The sequence below is a fragment of the Protomyctophum parallelum genome, assembly GCF_964188405.1.
Source record: "Protomyctophum parallelum genome assembly, chromosome: 12".
Lineage (NCBI taxonomy): Eukaryota > Metazoa > Chordata > Actinopteri > Myctophiformes > Myctophidae > Protomyctophum > Protomyctophum parallelum.
This window is the reverse complement of record NC_139712.1, coordinates 39474660-39501052: the sequence shown is the minus strand read 5'-3', so window position 1 is coordinate 39501052 and position 26393 is coordinate 39474660. Positions and strand designations below refer to the sequence as shown.

General features: G+C 43.9%; 1 protein-coding gene across 1 annotated transcript in view; it reads left to right on the top strand.

Annotated features, from left to right (window-relative positions):
* Positions 1 to 26393, top strand: part of ncoa2 (nuclear receptor coactivator 2) — a 101076-nt gene that overhangs the window by 69592 nt on the left and 5091 nt on the right. Inside the window, 10 exon segments of the mRNA XM_083778260.1 lie at positions 7024 to 7231; positions 8218 to 8424; positions 10177 to 10380; positions 11131 to 11260; positions 11482 to 11659; positions 16780 to 17076; positions 17624 to 17701; positions 19171 to 19651; positions 21668 to 21845; positions 24585 to 24780. Of these exon segments, the coding sequence (XP_083634386.1) occupies positions 7024 to 7231; positions 8218 to 8424; positions 10177 to 10380; positions 11131 to 11260; positions 11482 to 11659; positions 16780 to 17076; positions 17624 to 17701; positions 19171 to 19651; positions 21668 to 21845; positions 24585 to 24780 (2157 nt within the window).

Here is a 26393-nt window from a genome sequence, read left to right as displayed (position 1 = left end):
ACACCATGCACGGTTTCCTTCGTGCACATCCACATGCTGCATCTGGTTGTATTCACTGCTCTGTGTACTGTGCAGGCTCGACTCAGGCTAGAGGGAAGCCATCAGCCCAGGCTTCAAAACAACTGACATTTGGAAGAAAGCCCCCGTGGCTCTCAAGCACATTTGATCCTGGTTGCATTTGGCCACCGTCATTGGGGTTTGGCAAAGAGCTCTGGTCAGCCCTGGCACTTGGACGGAGTGTGAGAGTAGGAAGAGAGAAGAGTGGGGAGAGGCGGGGGGAAAAGAGAAGGGAGAGCGTGAGCAGGGGAGAATGAGAGGAGGAGGGCGGCGCTGCCTGCATGAAACCTGATATTTCCATGTAATGGAGGAAGCGACGAGGTCATGTTTTGTAGTGTGTCCTGCCCTGGACTCCTCCTGCAGGATTCGAGGGAAAGAAGGCAGCAATGTAGTTGTTGTCAGTGAGTGAGCCTGTTCGGAACATCTCATCATACTCTCTCTCTCTGCGTCTCTCTCTCTCTCTCTCTCTCTCTGCCTCTCTCTTCCCTTTCTGAGGCACATTTCCCTCGAAACAGACGACTTGGGGGGGGGGGGGGGGGGGGGGTGTATTGAAGCTGCATGTATATGCCAGGCCACTTGGGCTTATACGCCAGAGAGAAGGAGATGGGGCGGATAATGAGTTTTGCTGCTGAAATGAACAAGAGGCAGGACAGAGAAAAAGAGAGAGAGAGAGAGAGAGAGAGAGGGAGGAGGTGGGGATGATGATGAGAGAGGTGTAGAAACTTCCCAGCAGGAGAGAGTCCAGCCTCGGCAGGCACAGTGAAAATGATGAGCCATATGCTCGTGCCTCGTGCATAACACCCCCCTCCCCCCGCCCACACCAGCTACCATGGCGATGGAGGAGAGAAGGTGGGAGGAGGTGCTTGGGAATATAGAAGGGAGGGAGGGAGGGTGCATGCGAGGAAAAAACTGTAACAAAAAAACAATGGAACATCTCGCTCATTTTGAGGTATGGTGAGATGGCGCCTCAGAGGCAGAATAAGGTTAAACAGATGGAGTAGGGGAGTCGACTCGCAGGGACAAACATTGCATGTCGTCGTCGAGCCCTCCGAGGGTCTTGGAGAAAGACTGCGATCCCTGGCATAATGGAATCCGCAGTCTGTGTGTTTGCAGAGTAACTTTGTCACCAAGTCGGGGTGTTTTGTCTTTGCTGTCACGGGTCAAATTTTAGACTAAACCACACGACCTCGGAAAGTGTGGTCAAATCGGGATTGAGCAGTTCAATGTACAGACAGTGGCTGCTATTGTGGAACTGACAAACGATTTGACTTGAATCCAATACCACTGAGACTGGACGGATTGTCACACTGTATGTCTGTATGAAGATACTAGTGTGCTGCGCCACACCACACTAAATTGCACCGGTTGATGCATTGGTTTTACACCCTCACTTACAAACCGGAAAGAATATGAAGAAGCAGAGGGAGGGATGTCTCATTTGTCATTTCACAGTCGTCCAGTGATTAAAGCACTCGTACTGTAAGCTTCGAGCAGTGATGGCGAGGCCTAATGTAAATTTTCCGGTGGCTACAATAGCATAGGTTTCTTTGTCAGCCCGGAAAGAGGGCTTTTGTTAGGCATTAAGCAAGCCATGACTTCATTAGAGCGGTTAATATTTGTGCAAGCAAGTTTCTGTTCTTTTATGAGAGAATCACTGCTTGGCCATGTGTGAAGAGTGATTGTACTGTCATGCAAAATCCCTCCCCCTTCGCTGACCCCTCCCTCCCTCTCTCCCTTCTCCTTCCCAGCTATCTATCCATGTATCAAACCCTCTATTTTTCTCTCTCGTCTCTTCCTCTCTTTCTCTCCGTCATTGTTTGAGGGCTGAATTATTGATGGCCAGAGCGGAGCTAAATGAGAAATCAGAGCCATGCTTTCAGCACTAGAGGCTGGGCTGATGGCTGAAAGTAGTGACGGTATGGTACAGTACAGTACACGCTGGTCTCCCATCAGCATCACCTGCAGGCATCTCCGCGGCCTCAGGGGGGTCTGTATTATCTCTAGATCAACACTGTGTGTGTGTGTGTGTGTGTGTGTGTGTGTGTGTGTGTGTGTGTGTGTGTGTGTGTGTGTGTGTGTGTGTGTGTGTGTGTGTGTGTGTGTGTGTGTGTGTGTGTGTGTGTGTGTGTGTGTGTGTGTGTGTGTGTGTGTGTGTGTGTGTGTGTGTGTGTGTGTGTGTGTGTGTGTGTGTGTGTGTGTGTGTGTGTGTGTGGAGACTACAGACTGTACCATTAACCCATTCTGACCTGAGATCAGATTCTAAAAATGTCCTGGCAGTTTTCTGAAAAAGCTATGTTTCTGTGTCAGTGGTTCTTCGATTTTTCAAAAATAGCAGACCTACAAGCTCGTAAAGCAAGTAATACCAAAAGGGGTTCCTGCCCAAAATGGGTTAAAATGTCTGCAGAAACCGGAGGGGGACAAAAATAAGCAATATTCCGTTTCCACATCAGCTTTGCGCAAAATGAGAAAAAAGGTTAATCTACCTATCTCTACCAGGTTTACGTCGACCATGATGTTTGGTTGGTTAATATGAGTGTATGATAAAGCTGTGAGGAAACCACCCTACAATGAGCTTAATGTTGACTCTATGTAAGCATCTCTCAAGCCATTGAACACTGTCAAACTTTACCCCCTATATTTAGGCTAAAAGCCGGCTATTCTCCCCAAATACATTAACAAACAAATTGATAGAGAATCAGTTATGCATGGAGTTGATACCGCCACAGACGAGACCCAAGAACAGTTTTTATAAACTCAAAAAAGAAAAGAAAAAAAAGGAAATCCATGTTATAGGTGACAGCCTTCCAAAACCACAAGCCTCAGCAGCATATTGTGATAGATGGAACGATAGAGAATAAAATAACACTGATTACGTGTTCAAAGCATAACAAGATAACGAGTGCGGTAAGGTGACGCTAACTCATGAAATCACAGTGTGAGCTTTAGTTTTTTTCTCTGTGAGACTTCCCCCCCACCCCACCCTGTGGTCAGACGTCATATACCACCTACAGCAGTAACTGTCTTTGTTGTGGTTGCAGCAGCGGCCCCACTTGTGACTTCAGCAAGAGGCTTTTTCATTTGTTTTTGAGGATACACCAATTTTCTCAACATGACTATTTTAAGCAACCCCCCCCCCCCCCCCCCCCCCCCCCCACAATCTTCTTCAGCAGGACTGTCACTTCTGCTTCCCCACATCTTCCTCTCTGTTCCCTTTCTTCTAAAATGTCTCATGACTCATGCTGCCTCCCTCCCGCCCCGATCGCAGGCACAGCCTGCTCTGACATTAGAACATGATAATTAGGTATGTGCTAGCATTAATGTGAAGCAGAATGTTTTTATTCTTTAAGCGTCAGCAGTGACGACACGAGTCCTCTGGCTGTGTGTGTAATAATAATGTACCGTTCCATTACGGGTCCAAACAACTGGCTCGCGATGCACACAAGAGGAGTAGCGATGCACAGAAGGGAAGGGACAGAAGAGGATAATAGAGATTGATAGAAATAGGAGCCATCAAGGGTGTAGAGACAACCAAAGGAGTGGGGAGAATAGAATGTGGGAGGGGAGGGAAATGGAGAGGAGGAAGAAGAGGGCAATCTGAGAGCATACAGGAGAATTACATCATTCCTGACCTCATTAGGACTCTCTCTCTCTCTCTCTCTCTCTCGTTCTCCCTCCATATCCCGTATCTTGACATGGCTGGCACTGTAAGAAAGAATGAGCAGATATGTTTGTTTGTTGTGTGTGTGTGGCTGTCGTTTCTGTATGCATGGACAGGTGTGGATGAACACATGGTCGAGCATCGACGGAGACACACTTTCAGCACACTCCGTGGGTTACTTTGTGCATATTACTATTTCATTACTGTCAATAATTTGCCTTAGTCATGGTGTTTAGTTTGTGCCATTGCCAATATGGCTGACCCCACCATGTACTACTGAGCAATATTGACGTCTACAGCATTGATATACACATTTTTATATTTGTTTTTCTTTTTAATAAAAAATGATCTAACTTTTACCTGTGACGTCACATGTCAGTGGACGAATGATAGAATCCGGAGGCACGTTGTTGTTATATGACTGAGGAAGTTCCTAGGAAGTGTAGTGGGTATATCTGGACGGGTCCATGTCACTTTAAGGTCGTTATTGGCCAGCATAGACCCCATCTAGGGACAACCCTCAGTTTCTCTGTACATTCAGGCCCTGTGGCAGGGAATACTTTGTGTGCTGCTCTCTGGTGGCGGCTCGCAGACGGTGCAACTTATTTACCTTAGTCCCATGGGCCCCCCTCGCCCTGAAGCACTGCGCATACTAAAATCAATGTTGATGGTTCAGCATAATGTGGACTATACTCCTTTTTTATTGTAGTGAGCATCTTCTTTCCTGTTTTTAGCTTTTTACTTAACCTTTGTTTATCTGAACAAATCCTGTGGAGAATCCAGTTCACACAGGGGGCCAAGACGGCTGCTGCACGTTTAGTTATTGACATAACATCAATGAATAAACATGATGGAGAAAAAGCATAGAGGGAGAGGTTGGAGGAAAAAGGGTATTCTCTTTTTGTTTTTAATCAGACAAATAAGCATGGACAATGAATCTACCAACAGTGACTTTAGTTAAATGTTAAATGTTTTAATCTTCCTTGTGTGGCAGATCATAGTGTCTTTACCCATCTCTATCCAACACGCTTTAGGAACAGTCTACAACCATGATGCTTGGAACTCCACCCACACACTATACGTATAATATAATATACTATACATGTACGTGTGTGTGTGTGTGTGTGTGTGTGTGTGTGACTGACTGTGTGTGTTTGTGTGTGACTGACTTCAAATCAATATCACAATTATCTTGAAATGTTGCCTCGATTACAATTAATGAATGAAGATGGCCAATCCGCAAGCTCACAACGCATGTGTGAAGTGCTGTGAAGCACGTTGAGAGCTTGCTGATTGGCTCTCATCACTGTTTTTGTATAATGCAGGGTTAAGTGTTTAATCAGACTAATCCGTTTAGTCTACTCTATTATAAAGACAAATCTATTCGCCTGTCGATTCGTTGGTATAAGAAATTCAATTTTTTGTTTTTGTTTATAATATTTGTTTTATTTGGAAAGAGCAGTACATTACAGATAGCATTTTCACATATGACACACGAGCAATTCCCAAGATTCTTCCTTTTTTTTTCCCACCCCTCTTCCCTCCCTCATCCCCCCTCCATGTGGCTCCAACTCCAATGTCTCTGTATAGTCCTTTTTCATATGACATCAAGTCCACACTTAAAACAGGAACAAACAGGGCAATATCACTTCGGATTGTAACATTTCAGGAGGACAAAAAGAAAAGAGTGGCAGAAAAAGACAGACAAAAAAACAACCGACAAAAAAAACGAAAGTATATACACTATTGCTGAGGGGGACAAAAACAATACAGCTTTGGTCTTCGACCATGAAGAAATTTAATTCTAGTTTGTTTTCTTTACCTTTTATTCGTTTAACCGACATGAGCAAGATTACTTCAGATCAGTTATTCAATATATTTTGGGTTAATTGCCCAGCCCTAGTTTTGCACATACGGGTTGGATACAGTTTGTGTAAATATATATGTATCCTATCATACTATCCTACTATAAAAACGTCTGTCTGGAACTGCGTTTTCTCCTCAGTGGGCTGACAAATCGATCTGAACTTTCACACGGGCATTGTATTGGCATAATCACTGTACGATGACAGTGACAAAACCACTTTTGCACTTTTTGCACAGATTGATGCAATTTGTTAGTGTTTTTTGTGAACAGACAATGATTGTCTGTCATGGTTGCAGACAGCAGTCCCATAGCCCTGAGGGATGGTGGTTGGAAACGATGGGTAACTTATGGACTAGTTGTGTGTGTGTGTGTGTGTGTGTGTATATATAATATATATATACTGTATATACACACCCACTGTTTGTGTATATATGTGCAAGTTTTCCCAGTACGGCCTTGCTATGTTTAAGGCTGTTGTATGAACAGAGCGTCCCCATGTGAATGCAGCCTTGGGGCAGCACACTGCACTGCGCAGGCCCAGTGCACGTGTTTTCAGTAGGGGAGCACAGAGCAGTGCAAACTTTGGCAGCGGCCACCGAGCTCCAGCCATCTCATAATAACCCTTCCTTCTCCCATCGTGTCAACCTGAAAAAGCCTTTCTGTTATATCACAGCTTTGACAACTCTAAAACCCTGTGTGCTTAGTTGACCGTATTTCCGAATGTTCCCTGTATTTAGTTGTACCATATTATTCCCACGGGCTACACACTAAATATATTTGACAAGTGTAAGCTTGTAGATCGGCTATTGGGGGGGGGGGGGGGCTTATAATATGTTTTTCAAAGATATATTGGGCATGGAAATGAGGAGCAACTGTAGTAGTGAGTGTGTCTGTCTGACGTAACAAACGGAAGGCGATAAGCAGCGGAGGAGTAATGTGTTTTCTGATAAGCCAAGTCAATGTGAAGTCTGGCCTAGATTTTCAGGAAAAGTGGTCCATTTCAGGCTGGGGTTGCTGCTTTATTATCAGCAAGGCCGAGCCGGCCCCTTATGTCTCAGATAAAGAAGATGTCGGTGGTTCTCAAAGACGTGCGATCCGGCTACCCCCAGGGGTCCTTTAGGCCTGGGAGTTCTGTGGTGTTAATATAGCATCAAAATCAGTTTAACCACTTTAACGGTTATTATTTAAAAATAGCCTATATATAAGCTCAAAATGTGTAATGTGACACGTGAACTTCTAGATCTAGTTTCAAAAAAGTTTTTTTGGTTCTTATCTGGAATATTTGTTTGTAGATAGTTTGAGAACCTGTGTGGGTGGGGAGGAGGATGGGGGATAGTGTACAGTACATAACATCTTTCTAGAAAACTCTTCTTCCTCTAATGTTTTTCGTGTGTGTGTGTGTGTGTCTCTCTCTCTCTCTCTCTCTGTGCCTCCTGCCCAGTCATCGGAGCTCGACGACATCCTGAACGACCTGCAGAGCTCTCAGCCGCAGCTGTTCTGTGAGCAGAGGCCCGTGTCGCTGCCCAGCGCCATGGACAAGCAGAACATCATCAACGACATCCTGCAGATGTCGGAGACCAACCCGGCCATGGTCGCACAGCAGCAGCAGCAGCAACACAGGGGCATGGGCCCTGGCATGGTCCCTGGAAGTGAGTCCTAACAAAAGAAATCAACACTGCAATATGTCGCCGTACTTCCTCTCATGACACGTTTTTGATGCACTGTTGCGAAGTAGGGATGCAGATTAGACACACCAACGGACCGACATGCGGAAACAACGGTCGCTGCTCCGTGCTTGTGATTATGGTTAGGTTAGGGTTTGAGGTAGGTTGTCAGTCTAATGACAGTCGGGCCAATATTATGTCTACACAAAAGCCTGTACCCGCGAAGTATCAATAGTTTATTGCAGGCGCTCTTCTATATTATGCATTCACCTGGTCCGCAAAACGCACACTTGTGGCACAAACCCACTGCATGAGAGCAGCTCACAGTGGCTATACTGATCATCCTCTCAGTCATGTAAAGCTATTTTAAGAGCGTAAACGCAGCCGAAGAAGTTATACTATACCCTGTCCCTCAATCTACTCATAACTACGGCTGGGCGATACCACTTCAAATCAATATCCCACTTTATTTAAATCTTTTACCTCGATTGCGAACGATAAAAAAAAAATTGCTCCTATATTCAGCTATAGTTTAGATTTTTGTCCTAACACAAAATCAATAATTAAATCCCATTGACAATGAATGGAGAATTTACGTTACTAGCCCTTACCCGAGATATTGACCCCCCTTTGTGGCTGTGGGGGGTACTGCACCCTGGGTGCGTTTTCGCATTTTTAATTCACTAATAAATTAATTATTAATTTATAATTTGTTAAATTGGAAAAAGGGCTTCGTTAAGACCTCCATATTATTATGGTCAATGTCTGTGTGAAAGGTGGGAGTGATTGGTGGTGTTTCTGACACACAGACACACACACAGACAGACATTCAGACAGAATTATAGTATGTTGATGATATGTAGACGAGCAAATCTGCTATTTTCGTTCTACACAAAGATTAAGTCAGTCATTGGTTCTAATGGCTACTTGCCTTGCCCTACTCATCGCAACACGTCCTTCTCTTCCGTCAGACTTTGCTGCTGTCCGACAGGGCCAGCCAGGCAGGGGGCTGCCTGTGAGGAGCGTCTCCCTGGACATGAACATGTCCCCCCAGCAGCCTTCGTTACAGTACCCCATGAGGGCCAGCAGCCCCTACACGCTCATGCAGCAGCAACAGCAGCAAGGCATGGCGGGAAACCACGGCATGATGGCCAATCAGGCCAGCATGGTCAATGCAGGTGGGTGGAGATGGCCTGCGTGTGTTTGGTGTTGCCGCTTGCCAGCAAATAGTCCCATCGTCTAGACTAGAGCAGAGGTTCCCAACCACTGGTACTAGTACCCCTGGTGGTACTCAGAGGAGTCACCCAAAAAAGAAGAAAAAATAGTAAAGTGGAATGAAATATTTAAATATTACTACAGGTAGTTCTTCTGACCAAGCATTTGTTTGAAATGGGCTCTCCAGCCGAGCTGAAATGAGCATGACGGCACACCTAGACGTTAATAGAAGATTTGAGGACGGATAAATCCCATTAGAAATATTTGCTGTTGTGCTGATCATCAGTGCAGCAGAAAAATTGGCGTAGGAATTGTAACGGTTTGAATAGAATTATGTGCAGGGCGTGCCAGCCAGGCGTTTGTAACCTGACAAAATGTTCAATATTTAATGAAATAGTTTAAACCGTTGCATAAGGCTGTGCAGTGAACGTGGTCCGCACCACACTACACACCCTTTAAAGTCACTTACTTTTACTTACACTTACTACTAATTTTGTATACTCAGAGTTGCAGACCTGCAAGGGTCCATTATACTGTAAGTATATATTATAATGTATCCTGTGCATCGGTTCCAGTACGGATCTGGTCTAAGAAATTTTAATGATCCTCGGCTCCGGATCCTTGTCTCCTTTTCGGACTGGGTCCAGTAATTAAGAGATTTCCTCAGGTCTGTTCTGATCGGGTCCTGTTATCCTACAGTCAGTTTGAGAAACACTGGTCTAGATTTGTGTGTCGTCTAGTTTTGAGTGCTGTTCCACTCTTGGCAACATCTCCCTTGATCCCTTGATAAATATGTAAATGGTTGTCAGTGTGCCCGGAAAAATAGATAAAGACTGTATACTGATTGGCTCCTTTGCAAGGTACCTACAATAAAAGAAAAAGGGCAACATACCTTTGGAAAGCAACCGTCTGCATTAAGACAAATTATCATAATTAAAGACTGTTACAGCAAAGTTAGAAACAATTACTTTGTCAGAACTTGAGAGATGCAGTATGTCTGTAAAATGTGCATGAGTTGCCACCTCTGTTAGGCAAATAATTGTTTATTATAAGAAGTCTTTCTAGTAAATCACAGCACAGCCGGTCTCCTGGCAACAATAGATGGTAAATCACAAATTTTAGAAGCACCTTATTTCACGTCCCTGACGTGTAAAGTATAACCTCTAAGTGATGTTTGGTTGCCTGCCAAGTAAGAGGTAGCTGGAGTAGACGCATTCACCAGGCACTGCAGCAATTCAGTTGCATTTGGCTGGTTGCTAGTGTTGGATTTACCACATCAATCTCAGGAGTTAACAAGTAACACTGATCTGTTGTTGCGCAAACTAGTTTGCATTACCGAGCATTGGATTTCCTCTATTGTCAATTGTTACTGACGTAAATCCAACCACGGCAATGGAGAAACCACAGGCCAGCCCACTTTGTCACAGACATTTTGCAGAAAGCCTCTTTTACAGTACATGTGATTCAATTCTGTGGCATTTTCTATCACTTACATCTATCTCTCTCTGTCAGTCACAGCTGGCAGAGTGACTCACTTCCTTGCACAGGAAATTTAGGGGCAACCACATTGGAGCAGAACTCTGTCACTGTCACATGTGATATCCTCTAGAACTATATTGTGGATGTCTCAGACCAATACCGCATCTGTAGTTCATCTGGCATCTGCTGCTGCTGTTCCTTACTGTCAGCCGTGGCTTTGTGTTTCTTCCATCCAGGGCTCATGGGTCCCGGCGGTCCTCGGCCAGGCATGCAGCAGCAGGAGGGCTGGGTCGGGTCTGCTTCAGCACCTCCTCCTGGGGCTTCTGGCCCCGGGCAGCAGGGTGCCATGCAGGGCCGAATGGGTCCCAACACCGCCCCTCTCAGGCCCAACAGTCAGCCAGGGCCCCGGCAGATGCTCCAGTCCCCAATGATGGCCAACGGTGAGAGCCTGTCCTACTCGAACGCAATGCAGATTGTAGCTTAAACATGCGGTTTCATGCGTTCATGTTGACCAAATAGAGTAAAGCCCCCACTTCACTACTAGTAGATACTTCTCTTCAGGTGGGAAGTGAGGCTTTACCAAGCCTGAAAGAAGTGTGCCATAGCATTGCACTACAGACACCACACCAGTTTAATGCACTTGCAGTTTTTACCTCATTGGATCAATTCTGGGCCTATTAGCAGCAATATCACTGCTTCAGTGTTGTAAAGATTGCCACCTTGTGGCTTATCATGATACAACATAGAAAGTAATCTCATCTCAGTCTCATAATATCTAAGCCAGTCTCATAACTACAATGGGTTGTAGTTCATACTGAAATTATGATAATAAAATGTGTGTGAGGGGCACTCTTATCATCGTACATCATGACTTAATATGTCGATTTGATCAGACATGGAAACGTAAATTCTCCATTTATTGTCAATGTGTAAGACGAAAATCTACACTAAAATAACTGAATATAGAAAAAATCCAGGGTTATTTAAAAAAGAAAGTCAAGCGCAAAAGGACATCGGTCACAACAATTTAACACAAAAAGGCCTTCTGAAATAGGAACGTTTTCAGGCCTGTTTGTCTGCGGCACTCTCAAGTCCATGGGATTGGGGAGGCTGTTCCACAACTCCTGAGTGAACTAATGTCCGCCTTAACCGAGGCTTCTCTAACATGTTGTCCTTCCTTGGTCCTTTAGCCCAGCCAGGTATGGAGATGGGTATGGCAGCCCACCAGTTCTCTACGCAGCAGCCCCCTCCCAATCAGACAGCCCCATGGCCAGACAGCATGATGCCCATTGACCAGGCGTCCTTTGTCAACCAAAACAGGTAAGATACTTAACTGATAATACTATCACTTAAAAAAAGCACCACAATTCATACCACATTTGACACGTCACATGACTGCTGTCAACTTTCCAGGGCATACCGTAGTTTGTTTGATTTTGTACTACATAAAAATAATCTTACAGAGACTTACCCTGGTACCTATTTTTTTAGTTTTTCCTCACATTGAGGGCTTCTTAAAAATAAATCTGTCCTTTCCGTAGGTCGGTGTACCCGGGTCCCCAGGATGATTTGGGACTGTGCACGACGGGGCCTGGCTCTGCTGACGGAGGTGTGTCAGACGAGGGCGCTCTGCTGTCCCAGCTTTACACAGTGTTGAAGGACTTTGATGGCCTGGAGGAGATCGACCGTGCGCTTGGCATCCCTGGACTGGTAGGACAGGTGAGACCCACCAACATTATTATTATCCATTAATTATTAACATTAACATTGTTGTTAACATTATTATTATTACTGGCGCAGTGGCGCTCTGTACTTCATCCTCGTGTAGCTTGTGATCAAATCCTTTTCAGTTCCTTCTTGGGTTTTTGTTTTGGGTTTCATCAAAGTCTTCATTATGATGTTTGTTCTGGTCCAGGGGTGTCAAATTCATTTTATTTCTAGAGATAACGGATAACCTTTTTGTGTGTGTGTGTGTGTGTGTGTGTGTGTGTGCGCGTGCATGCATACATGCACCCAAAGCTGAAAAGCACAAATGCTGTCATAGTATTTAGTCACAACTCAAAACAAGAATGGGGACATTCTTAGATTACTGATTCAAGGTTTAGGACAAAACAGGATTGTATATACTACATTGTTGCTGTCAGGCAGAAACCTTGTATCTCTATATTTTATTTTTGTTTTTTTAATTAATGCCCTACTTCATACAAGAGAGTACAAAATTTGTGAAAATAACAGATCTACAGGCTCACAACGCCTCGCTATGTGAGGCATTGTGAGCTTGTAGATTGGCTAGGTTTTCACCCGCAACGTTTTAATTTATTTGTCACATCTGTACAGAAGCATTCTGCCTGCAAGCATCCAACTCCCTTTCACTTCACCGAGCGTGATCCAATTGTTGCGGACTCGTAGGAATAGACCCCTATCCGTTTTTAAACCTTTTGTTGGTTTACTAATATAGAAACACCTATAGGTGCCGGAACACCTGTTAAAGATAGACAGTGTCACGAACACCACTTCATGACGATGAGCAAAGCCCCTCTGCTCAACCAGCAGCCATTCAGTATGGCAGGGTTGGGTGTGTCCAATATTTTCTGACAAAAGGCGTCAATTCTGCCATAGTTGAGCTTTAATGAACAACAGTTTTCCATTTTTAGGCTTATGCTACAAAGTGCCTAGCTCTCACTACTTGTCAGAAATGCATCGGCACACAAATAAATATTCCCATTTGAGCTTAATGAGGCATATCGGTGCTTATAAAGAATGCAAGGCACGTTAATTATTTGTATAGCACATTTCAACAACGAGGCAATTCAATATGCTTAAGCTTTGCACAAAACATCAAGCAAAGGAAACACAAAAGAACCTGAATGAAAGGCAGCGGCAAACCGAAAGGTCTTTAGCTGTGATTTAAAATAAATGAGAGTGGCAGCAGACCTGCCATTGTCTGGGAGTTTGTTCCAGATATGTGGTGCATAAAAACTAAATGCTCCTTCTCCACAAAGACAATAAATTACTTTGTCTTTTAGTCTTTTAGACTGTAAAAAAGATCTCCTGCAAGGTCCCTGATTCTATGTCCTCGTGCCCTTCAGTACTGTGTTGGCGTGCAGGGACAGGCAACATAAATGTTGTGGTAGGTGCTTACACACAGCAGGTGCTTCCATGCCCCACCTCCATTGTTTTCGGTGTAGAGACATTGGCAGCGTTGCATGTGCATCAGCGACAAGGGCAAAGACAGCAGCTGCCGCACACAAGTAAATAACATATCCGTACGTGGATATTAACATTTTTAGGGTTCATTTATTTTTTCTTGCCTTCTATCATGGTGGAGCTGATAAACATAAATAAAATAAAGTCGACCCCCCTTACCAGAGGATGTCTCCGACTGGTGGCGTCCCATATGTCAAGCCCAGCTCCAGATAGCCTAGAAAATACATTTGATAACTGATATGAACAGGGTCCATTATGCGCAGCAACAAACATGTATGGACCCCATGCTTCTAGAAAGCCTGGTGTTTCAATCACTGTACAGGTTGAGGTTCACAACATTTCTATTTCAAATAGTGTCCAAGACAAGGAGTGGTCTGGAGAGAGAATGCTGTTTGGTTACTGTACCTCACAGGCATCACAGCCCCCAAAAATGTGATAACAAGCTTAACCTTGCCTTATTTAACATCAGGTCACTAACAAATAAGTCCTCCTCTGTAAATGATATAATCTGTAAAGAGAAGCTAGATATAATCTTTCTAACAGAGACATGGCTTGGCTCGGATGGAGCTGTTCTCCTAGCACCAGCCTGTCCCGCAAACTACAGTTTCATTCACTCTAAGAAAGGAGGTGGACTGGCAATAATATTTTCAGGCACTTTAAAATTCAAGGCTCTGACCCTTGGCAGCTTTTCATCCTTTGAATACCAGGCCACTATACTACATGGTCAATCCTCTATCTATGCCAATGATTAGCATTTATCGCCCGCCAAAATGCAGTAAAGCAATATTTCTAACAGAAATATCAGAACTTTTCTGATCCACTAACTATGACAGAACTCTTATCTCAGGTGATCTTAATCTTCACCTGGATGATGCTACAGATGCTGTGGCTATGGGTTTCTTAGAGTTATTGCACTCCTTTGAGTTTATCCAACATGTTGTTGGGCCTACACATAAACATGGGCACACTCTGGACCTGGTGATTTCTAGAGGTCTGAACATCATTGTGGAAAGGACTATTGAAAGGCCTGAGCTATCAGACCACTATTTGCTGTGTTTTAATATGACTGTCTCTGATCTAGAGAAAAACATCACTGAATATACCATAAAAAAGCGTTTTTTTAGCTCATCTGCAGCCGACGAGTTCTCTCGTCATCTGGAATCTTAAACTAGAGTCAGCTCTTGACATAGTGGCTGCTTTGAAAAAGAAAAAAAAAAACATAACACCAGAGTAACACCCTGGATAAATGAGCACACACACTCACTGAAGCAAGAATGTCGTAGAGCTGAGCGAGCTTGGAGAAAAAACAAACTCACCATCCACCTAGAGATTCTTAAAAAGTCAACAGTCGCTTTTTAACAAAGCCTTGCGTCTGGCAAGGCAGGCATATTTCTCTGGCATTATTAATGAGAACAAGAAAAATGCCAGAGTCCTATTCTCGACCATTGAACGACTTTTAAACCCCCCCCCCCCCCCCCAGTCCTACAAGCAGTCATTCCCGGCTTCTAAAGCTAAGTGTAATGAGTTTGCATGCTTTTTTCATAACAATTTTTTTTACATTAGAGCTGATATTATGAATGGTGCTGCTGCTAGCTCAAACCTTCAAACAGCAGCTAATGGTCCCAGGGTAGATCTCTCCAGGGGGAGCCTATTATCTTTCTGCGCAATTGATGAAGACGAACTCCGCAAAACCATATCATCCTCCTGTTCATTGGATACAATTCCCACCACCTTTCTCAAAGAGGTCTTAGACAGTGTGATTGGAGATATCCTAAAAATTGTAAACAGCTCTCTACAATCGGGCGTCTTTCCAGACTCACTGAAGACTGCTGTAGTTAGGCCCCTACTCAAGAAACACAATCTTGATCCCTCTGTTTTGGGTAACTATCGACCCATTTCAAATCTACCCTTTCTGGGCAAGGTTTTAGAAAAATGCATCTTTCATCAATTGGATGTGTTTCTACAGAACAATAATGTGCATAACAAATTCCAATCTGGCTTTAGGAAAGGTCACAGCACAGAAACAGCACTTGTAAAAGTAATGAATGATTTTAGGGTGTCTGCTGACAAGAAACATGTATCCGTTCTCTTACTTCTAGATCTAACGGCTGCATTTGACACGATTGATCATTCAATTTTAATACAGCGTCTGGAGCACTGGATACTATAGGCCTGTCTGGTACGGCCCTGTCCTGGTTTTCCTCCTACCTATCAAACAGAAGTTACTTTGTCAATCTAGCCGAGTTTGACTCAGACAAACACAACATCAGTTCTGGTATTCCACAGGGCTCGATTCTTGGTCCTCTGCTATTCTCCTTGTACATACTGCCATTGGTTGAACTCATTACCAATCACGGAGTCAATTTTCATTTCTATGCTGATGATACCCAACTATATCTTTCTGTGGCTCCAGATGATCCCTGTGCTTTAGACCCGCTGTTGACCTGTCTGTCTATCATCAAATGTTGGATGAGTGAGAACTTTCTCAAGCTAAATGAGGATAAGACAGTAGTTCTCATAATCGGTTCTAGTGAGCAGAAAGAATCAATAATAAGCAGACTTGGCAACCTGACTGTAGAAAGTAACAGTACAGTAGCAATGCACTTTTTTCAGGACTGCCTAAGAAAACAACTGACAGATTACAACTTGTCCAAAATGCAGCAACCAGAGTTTTAACTAGAACTAAGATGACAGAACATATTACTACCTGCCTAAATATGTCCCAAACCGCCCCCTAAGGTCTTCCACTGCTGGCCTGCTCGCTTTGCCTAAAAAGATGTCAACTAAAAAATACGGGCCGTCAGCATGGAACAAGCTCCCACTGTACCTTCGTCAGGCAGCCTCTGTAGACATTTTTAAAGCACAGCTCAAGACCCACTTCTACAACATTGCTTTTAATTGATCTTTTATTTTTTGTTATTCATGTCCTCACTGTATTGCATTACTGCTTGTTTTTTAATGTCGTTGCCTAGCACCTTTCATGACATGAAATGCAGCTCAAAGTAAAGCACTTTTAGCTGCATTTCATGTCATGAAAGGTGCTATACAAATAAAGTTTTATTATTATTATCATCATTATATTACAGTATAGATTTACCTCCAGGTCAAAGGTTTCTAAGCTAGACATTGCAAAGGGTGTTTCTAGGGATCAAATGACAGAGCACATAAGTGTTTCCAAGGTATTTTTATTATTAATAATAATAATCATCATCATCATTGTTATTATTATGACAATAATAATTAGACCTATTTCATCCCAGGGACACCTCAACAAAATGCTGAGGAATCGAATCTGGGATTTGCTCAACAACTTCCTGGTTTGTTCTGGTAGTCGTGGGGACTACTTTCTTGTAGACATTTCTTTGTCTTGTGAAATTGTTATTAAAAACTCTTGTTAATTGGGATATGTCTGTGATTTGTTCAGCGTATTAGAAAAGCAATAAGCTGTAGTCGCTTATTGCTTTATTATACACCAGGTGTGCACCTGGTGCTCAATCAGTCACTCACTGCACTGGTGTAATGGAGGGGAGAGGGAGCAGCACCTGGAAAGACAACACACTAGAAATATGAAACACGGACACATACCCCATAACATGCCTCTAAGCATGTCCTTATGAATAATGATTCGACAGGGCCAGTCCGTGGAGCAGGACCAGTTCTCCCAGGAACCCTCCATGATGCTCGACCAGAAGCCCCCTATGTATGGCCAGCAGTTCGGCCACCCGGCCTCCCACATGGCCCAGAGGGGCTACCCTGGCAACCCCATGCAGGACCCAGCCTTCCACCCCATGGCTGGACAGATGGGCCCGCGGCCAGGTTACCCCATGCTGAGAATGCAGACCCGGCCTGGGCTCCGGCCAACCGGTCCGGTCCCTAACCAGCCCAACACACTACGGCTTCAGCTGCAGCATCGGCTACAGGCACAGCAGGTATGAGTGTGCACACGCACGCGCACACACACACACACACACTCTGACAAACCTGCACACTGCTGGAAGTAATGTTCTACATTGATTCGCTACATGTCCTCGCTCTGATGCAACCACTCGGCCTTGCGGTTGATCAATAGCTGTTTGATCGTGCACACAGATATGGGGGAGGGTGTAGTAGTTAGCCTTGGGATTGACATTTTGGCAGGTCTCCTGTACATATCTGCAATCGTTTGGGTATTTGAGTTAATCTGCCGCCTGCTGGCCACTAGTGGTATTTATGATATACTGTAGGTGTTCTTTGTTTAATGAAAATAAACTAGACCAGACAATTTGTACTCTTTGTTTTTGGATTTCAGTTAATTTACTGTTAGTTCATTTGAACTTTCAGACTTCCACTTCCACACTTTGAAGAAGTGGGTGGCAAATGTAATCACATGATGCTACATCTATAATTACACTATTTTTTTTTATTAGTGAATGAGTTAAAATCTCTCTCTCTATCTCTCTGTCTGTCTCTCTCTCATCCCCTCCCTCCCTCCACCAGAACCGTCAGCCAATGATGAACCAGATAGGCGGTGTGTCCAATGTGAACCTACCTCTAAGAGCCAGTGCTCCTAACCAGGTCAGTGTCCACTGCCCTCGTTACAACATTCGTAACTCCACATATTATTGTGACTCACACTTGCCAGTTGCCATTCCTTTGCTTCTTATTAGCACTGGTTAATCCTCCCTCACGTTCATCAGTTGATGTTCACTTTGCCTGATGCCATATCATGAAGCGCCTCAACCCTTTTCATCAGTGACCCAGACATACTGATCCATGCTTGTCACTGCTATAAGTCCAGTGGACACCTGAAACCTTGAGGCTGTTATTCCCCCCCCCCCCCCCCACCCCAAAATGTAAAAAGAATAAATGCATGCCTTGGAAAATGGTCGGAAGTCAAGTCATGTTAAGTAACATGATTTGAACAAGCACGGTACATCATTATCAGACCTACCCTTCTCAACTTGCTATAAAACAGGTTTTATAGCAATTTGTAGCATTTTTAGACATATTGGGCCTTAAATGTAATTTTATATGGGATGGGACCCACTCTTCCAGTTACCCATGTCTCAACATAGTCTCTCATAGCTACATGATCTGAGATCTCTGCTTATTTACTGATAGGTCTGGGGAAATGTAAGATTTAAATTGTAAATGTGGGGGCTAGAACAGCGGAAAAGTGAACAACAGTGAAATGTGTTACAGATCAAAGATTAGGTGGGCTTATGTAGATAGATAGGTAGTAATAACAGTCTTTCCATTATGTCTGCCCACGATCATACAGTTTACCCCAGTCACTGATACTAAAATCTGATATTTTATTTATTTTTTTCTATGAATCTGACTTGACACCCATACTGTTATAAAACGAAAAGAAAAAGATTTAGAAAAGAAAAGATAGATAGGTAGATACCCATACCAGTAAACAACATTTGATTGTCAGCCAAATTCATCTTCATGAAAAGCCACTAGGGGAAGAAAAAAGGGGTGAAGTTGTGAAGTGTCCCATTTTAATCACTATCTCCTATGCTCATGGCTTCGTTCCATAGGGAAACTACAAAAGCAGGGGTAGGGTGAAGGCAGAGTATTGGGAAGTGGGGTCTGGGGACCACCAGGGGTCCTTGAAGGGGTTTCCAGGGGGTCCGCAGCAAAAGTAGTTAAAAAAATAGCAGATCTACAAGCTTATAGATCTGCTATTTTTGAAATTATTAGAAAAAGATATTTTAAAAATGTAAAATTTAGGACAATGTTGGATTTTTTTCAATGCAGGGGTCCTTGGCATAAAAACGTTTGAGAACCAAATCAAGAAAATGAGTGCGGGCCTAGTATAGAGCCCTTGGGAATTAGATCCCCTATGTATAGGGTTTAAGTGGTCATTTCTCTGCTCACATAATGTGTTGCTGTATTATTATAGCACCTAACAGACACATGGGCCCTGACCCACAATGGCTTAACCACTGGCTTAGATAATCAAATGGATAAACTCAACACCACTGTCTCTTGTTTTCTCCGTCTCGCCTTTCCTCTTCACCTCGGCCCTCGTCCAGGGGACCATCAACGCCCAGATGCTGGCCCAGCGTCAGCGGGAGATGGTGACCAACCACCTGAGGCAGAGGCAGCAGCAGGCGCAGCAGGTGCAGCAGGCCCAGCAGGCGCAGCAGCAGAGGAGCATGGCCATGCGGGCTCAGGGCCTCAACCTGCCGCCCAACATGGCCACCGCCGTCGGAGGCATGAGCAACCCCCGGATCCCCCAGGCCAACCCCCAGCAGTTCCCCTACCCGCCCAGCTACGGTACCAGTACAGGCCTGGCCTCGCCACCACCCCCCACCAGCCCCTTCTCCTCCCCTCTCTCCCCCAGCCTGCCCTCTCTCCCCCCCAACCCCCAGCTCCACCTGCATGGCACCTCCTCCACCTCCTCCTCCTCTTCCTCCTCCCAGATGATGATGGGAAACGCAAACATGATGAGGGAGTACGGGGCCGTACTCAGCCCACAAATGCAGCACAGTGTCTTTCAGTTTCCCAACTCAGGTACTGCCCCCCTCCCCCCTTTCCATCCCTCTTCCACCCCTAGTCTTCACACTCAGCCTACACAGCAAAACCCTCATTGTTCGCTTACCGTTTGGGTTAATGTTTACGCTCTCAAGAGTTGACCCATTAAGACATTAACGCATCTGTGTCACCTTAGCTTTTAATCACTTTAACCATTATTTTAAACTCTAGCTGTTGGAAAAATAGCAGATGCTACAAGCTTGTATATCTGCTATTTTTGAAAAATCATAAAAACGGGCGCAAATCTTTTGAATATATATTCTTTCACAGTAAAGGTTTTTAACCCATATCTTTGCTTCTGGGGGGGTCCCTGGAACAACGAATTTTCAGATGGGGGGTCGGCGGCCAAATTCATATCATTTTTTAGGTCCTTGACATGAAATAGTTTGAGAAGCACTGATATAGAAACATAGTTTTTAAAGAAAACTGTTTAGACATTTGTAGAATCTGGTCTTAAAACCCATTTTGGGCGGGAACCCCTTTTGGTGTTAGCATTAGGTTATGCTTTAGCTATTGAAAAATAGCAGATCTACAAGCTCATAGCGTGCCACTCGGTGGCGCGCTACGAGCTTGTAGGTCTGCTATTTTTGAAAAGTCAAAGAATGACTGACCTAGAAACATAGCTTTTTCAGAAAACTGTCAGGATGTAGAAGACATTTTTAGAATCTGATCTCAGGTCAGAATGGGTTAATAATGGGGGGTTTAGCTATACAGTTTGTGTATGTCATTGTGTCAGTCCACGTGGACATGGTATGTCTCCAGTCACACAGTATCACATGGTTCCCATAGTCTCGCTCATATGATTCGTATTGCCGCACGTCAATTGACTGCATTCATTGAACGCCATTATGTGGTGCGGGTCACGTAGCACGTCCTACTCTCGGCCGATCGTAACACTCCAGGCAGGCAAACTAAGACTTGTAATCATCCCTTAATTCCAATCATAATGTTGCCATTGTCCAAGGTACTGCTCAAAATGGTGCCTTGCATGGTGACCACATAATTACATCACCAATCTGTTGTGTAACCACTAGAGGGCGCAAAGGGCACATGACACAATCAGGCACTATGCAATGATTCTGGATGTCCACACACTGTGGACACTGGAATGCTGTGAAATATAGCGCATGTCTCATGAGTGCCAAATAAAAAGGGAGAACACACTAATGAAGACCTAATCCATAGATCTGACCCCGCGGGGTGTAATTCAGGGGATAATCTAATAATCTGGGATGCTATCGCTGTCCTGCAGGGTTGGCATAACAACATGTTTGAGTTCAGTTCCCTCATTCTTAATCTGATACCAGCCAGTGGGTTGGCACATAAAGCGTCAAGGTGCTGTGTGTTGAACTCTGTGTCTATCCTGCTTTCCTTTCCTCTGTTTCCTCATTCCCTCACTCTCTAGTCCCTTGCCTGTTCACTACTAATGTGCTGCTGTGCATGTAGGTTATATTAACCTTGCCTCTGCTTTACTCGTAACCACCGTCCCAGAGCAATGTACCCATAGTGAGCAATCCTCACCATCCCAGACCAATGCACCACAATAGTGAGCAATCCTCCTCACCATTCCAGACCAATGCACCACAATAGTGAGAAATCCTCCTCAGTGAAACATCCGAATGTTATTAGGATCACTCCACGGGCCGTTTGCTATACTATTTTGTCACATTGTTAATGCATATTATGTGTAAAAGTACATTTTCACATTCAGACACAACTTTATTCATTCCTCTGGAAATGTCTTGCCAAAAATACAGTAGGAAAATAAAATGTAGCCTACATAAATGAGAGGAAATTAAGTAAAACGGTACAAATTTAATTAAAAGTGAGTTTTAATGTGTGATTAAAATCAAGGGACTAATGGCAAAAGCTACAAACTAACTAATTCCATGAGGTGTAACAGCTTTTGGTAAGTGGTTGTTGGAACTATTCCATTCACTGAAGTTGCGTGGTAGCTATGCCTCTCTGACTGGTCTCGGTCACTCCCCTCTGCAGGTATGAGCCAGCAAGCAGACGGAGGGTTCGGAGGTCCCGGCACGCCACAGAGCCCCCTGCTCTCCCCCCGCATGGCTCACGCCCAATCCCCCATGATGCAGCAGGGCCAGGGCAACGCTGCCTTCCAGGGCTCCCCTGACATGAATGGCTGGCCACAGGGCAACGTGGGGGGAAACAGGTGAGAATGACTGGCCGGGGTTATAGGACTGTCACCATTACCAATTTAATTGTCACACAAATAATTGCGATTTAATTGTGTTTTATCCATTGAACAATGGAACGTTACAATTTGTATCTATTTTTGCCTTTTATTCTTCGTAATCACAAATTGCACAGGGCAGTTATAACCAATAACTTTATGTACAAAGAAATCATTGACGCATTTAATATTTTTGCCAGGTGAAACCTGGCTTATGATCTCTGCTGTTAGCTATGAGGACCTTTTGCGTGACCTAGTCCTGATTGGCTGGCCGAGTCTCCTACCCGATTTCGCACCAGGGGTGGGAGGGTGCTGGGGGCCTGTGGACGGCACTCATGGCGGGACACGCGTATTAAAGCTTCGGCGAAAACAGAAGCGCAACACAAGGATAAAGGAAACATTCAGTACAAATGTTCAGTTTGCTAATTCACAACTACTAGCTACTACTTTGGTGTTGAAACTTTGACTAAACTTTCATGACAGCAGATAGCCTAAGAACAAATATAATTTATAAAAAGCCTACTACAGTGAAGTCTGTTCACGGAAGTTGTTGTATTGGCTATGTGGGGATTATCCTACGACGAGGTACCATTTGAGTGGGCAAAACCTTACACTAAATTGTATATAGGGTTTATATAGTAAGTAAAATAATATAGCCTTTCCATGAGTATCTTTTTATATTTATCCAAAAAGAATACAAACAGCCAATTGCATATTACAAGTTATGAATCCTGAACTAAAACAATATTGTAAAGGTTGTTTGCTGTAGTAAATAAGCTATAAGGCAGTGTGTTTGAATCTGCATGTATAGGGCTATCGCCCTCCCACCCCTCACTGGTGCGAAATCGGGTAGGACAAACGGGGACGCCTCTGAAACGCCGCCTAAGCCAATGGGAGTCTGACCCCATACTCTCAACCAAGCCCCCAGACTTCCATTGAAGTGAATAGCAGGCCTGTCGCTCCTCATCCGCTCTCTAGATATACATTATAAGTTAACTCTATGGTCTCAACAGTCTGTAACGCCGCAGAAAAGGGGGACCGATGCACAACGGAGAACGCTTGTTCCACCGGGCTGTTAATGATACGCCGGTCATTCTTGTTTTCTTCTCCAGAAAATGTACTTAATTTCGGAAATAGTTGATCTACAAGCACCAAGCACGATGACTATAAATATGTCATTTATTTGGCTGAGATCGCTCACTCTGCCTCGTGGTGCGCTCTGACACTGCTGCAGACTGTGTTTGTGCCACCAGATGTCACTATTAAGTCAGAATACTTCTGTGAATTTAACATACATTGTATTCATCTTTTTCATATGGCCCATAAGTCTTTGCATTTGTGTGTGCAAGTTCCTTTCTCTTGCTGTTTTGCCAGTTTTGCAAGAGAAACCAGGTGTCCAGGTCTATGAAAACAACCACAAATGAAAATAGCTGATCTACAAGCTCACAGCGACACATTGTGAGGTTATACATCTGTTATTTAAAAACACATTGAGAATAAATCGAAATATTTTGAATATTTGTTAAACATTTTAATAAAAAAGGCAAAAGAAAATGTTCAGATGTATGTCCATGGACAATTACATATTCATCTGGGGTTCCTTGATGTGAAGAAATGTGGAAGCAAGCCCAAATAAGCAACTACTGTACACTTTAGAATCAAGCCCAAAAGAAACATCAACCAGCAACTACCAATAATTTATTTGCAAGTGACTTTACAGAAAAAACAACAAGTCAAAGGTTGCTTATAATAGGCAGACATGGCAACGCGGCCTGAAGGAAGCAAAGCCACACACACAAGGAGCCCCAGTGCCTTGGCGGGGAAAAACGTGGATAGTATGGTGTGTGTGCATTAATACTTTAGCTGTGAACAAAATACTACACACTTCTTTGGTCTGTTCTCATTAGCAAGTGTATAAAGCCCTTTTCTGTTGGTACACATTCTGATGTTTTTCAGTGGGCACGGTGTTAGTGGAGGCTGAACACGACAGGCAATCAATACATCCATGCCAACACTGGCAATCCATTTTGTTTGCTTGTTTTTACCACCATAAGAGAAGACAGTCTTCTTGAACACACACCCAACAAACATCAAGCACTAAAGGTCTCCACTCTCCACACACCGGGCGCGAATCGGATGCGAATTCAGATTTTTAGCTGCGTTTCTCCATCGGTTTTCCGAAAAACGCGGCCGTTGTGCAACCACCTTAATGGGCTGAGATACGAAAGGAATCTTCCTAGTTCCCAATCTATATTTCTGATGAATGGTCATAACAAACAAACCCATTCATCAAATATATAAAAGTATGTGCTAGAAACGCAATCTGTCCAATCCTTTGTTTTTTTTTATGTTGAAATTAACCATTTGTTGTTTAGTGTAGGATGCATGATTCAGCTGGCTAGGAAGGTGTGGCCACTGGTGAGTGTGTAAAACGGATTCTTCTCCTCTTCATTTAGGGTTTTATTCATAAAGCTGGTTCACAAATGAAATTGCAAATGATACAATAATTGAATTAAGTATCTTCATCTTTGATAGTGTGCACTAGGTTTACTGTCCAAAAACAAAACCATAGGGCCAAAGCTCTCGCTTCACTCATTGAAGGCATGTAACTTACTGAACTGTGTGTGCTGTGTGAGCAACTACATTGCTTCATTCTGTGATGTTCGTTTGTGTTTTCATCAGAAGTTCTGAACTTGTCTTCTATTCTCTCTCTGCTAGTATGTTCACACAACAGCAGCAGGCATCGCCCCAGTTCGCACAGCAGAATAATGGCAACATGTACAACGGCAACGGAATGAACCTCAACAATGTCTCCATGGCGCCCAGCAGCATGGGTCAGATGGCGGGCCAGATGAGTGTCACCTCCTTGGCTTCAGGGCCCTCGCCAAACATGGCCTCCATGGGTCAAGAACAGGTATGTGTACCTGTCCTGGATGGTCTTGGTCAGTGGCTTAAATATTGATGGTGCAACCGGTGCAGTCCACCATGGGGGGGCTGTGAAGGAAGAAGGAAAATAAATTACCTGCGTGCGTCCTGGAGTTGCATGCGTGTCAATGTGGATCTGCTCAGAGCTAAAGCAGCCCCATCTCCCCGCCCAACATCAGGACAAATCAAATGGAGAAAGTAGACGATCAACATGCTGACACAAGCTCCTTTGTCCCGTGATACATGTAGGCTATTTGCGCGCGCACGTCACTGTGTGCGTTCCGGGGTCTTGTTAGACACTGGTCTTGTTAGAAAGTAACGCAAAAAAACAGCATGCCCTCCATGGGAATGATGGGACAAGAGCAGGTATGTGTTGTTGACTATGGCTATACAATATAATAAAGGTCTTTTAGTGGACAAATGATGGGAGACAACGTTCTGATCCTCTTGAGAGATTTAAAACCCAGAAGCTCTACAGTTCAACCATAAAAAGGTACCTTCATTCTTTTTAAATAAAATGGAGCCCACAGGATTATTCTTTTACAATAAACAACCGCACAAGGGGTCCCCGGACAATTGAATGCATTTCTTTACCTCTCCCCATTCCAAGTGGCATAAGTAGGTATATGTCTAATCGCAAGACCCTAAGTGTCTGTGTGCGTTTATTGAGCGGCACTGCTAGTGAATAATTTACTCTCATTAGCTTATGTAACTCTTCTGGACAGAGTTCTGCTTCTTGACTTGAACTTATAGAGGACAATGATGTAATTAGCCGTGGGCACTTTAGCGCCAGACCGATTAGCTCATCATGTAGACGTTGCTGTACATACTGTAGTTCAAAGGATGAACCGTCTGAACTGTGTGTGGACTTCAAAATCGTCATACGGTAGCTGAGTCTAGAAGATGACTAATCATGCAAGCCAGTGCCACACACACACACACACACTCACTCATCAAGCTGTAAACGGTGAGCTGGCGGTGAGTACTATCCCTTACACTCTTTTCTCAGGAAAACAGAAGTGTACGGTAAATGGATTGTATGATGTCTGATATGTATTAGGGGTGTGCTGAAATATCGATATTGCGATATATATCGATACGTCCTCCCGTGATAAATAATCGATATTGATTATTAAAATATTGATTAAAAAACAAAAAAACATGTTTAGAAAAGGAGGAAATGCCAGCTAAAATAAAGCAAATCCCACTCTCAGATTCCACAGCAACCAGAAGTACTGAATTACTGGATGGTGATTTGTCCAAACAGCTTTGTGGGAATACAAAATGCAGAATGCATTTCCCCAGCAGTGGACAAGTCCACTGACACCAGTGATAATGGTCAGTTGGTGGTGTTTGTGAGGTATTATGATGATACCAGTGATAATGGTCAGTTGGTGGTGTTTGTGAGGCATTATGATGATACCAGTGATAATGGTCAGTTGGTGGTGTTTGTGAGGCATTCTGATGATACCAGTGATAATTGGTCAGTTGGTGGTGTTTGTGAGGTATTATGATGATACCATTGATAATGGTCAGTTGGTGTTTGTGAGGTATTATGATGATACCAGTGATAATGGTCAGTTGGTGGTGTTTGTGAGGCAT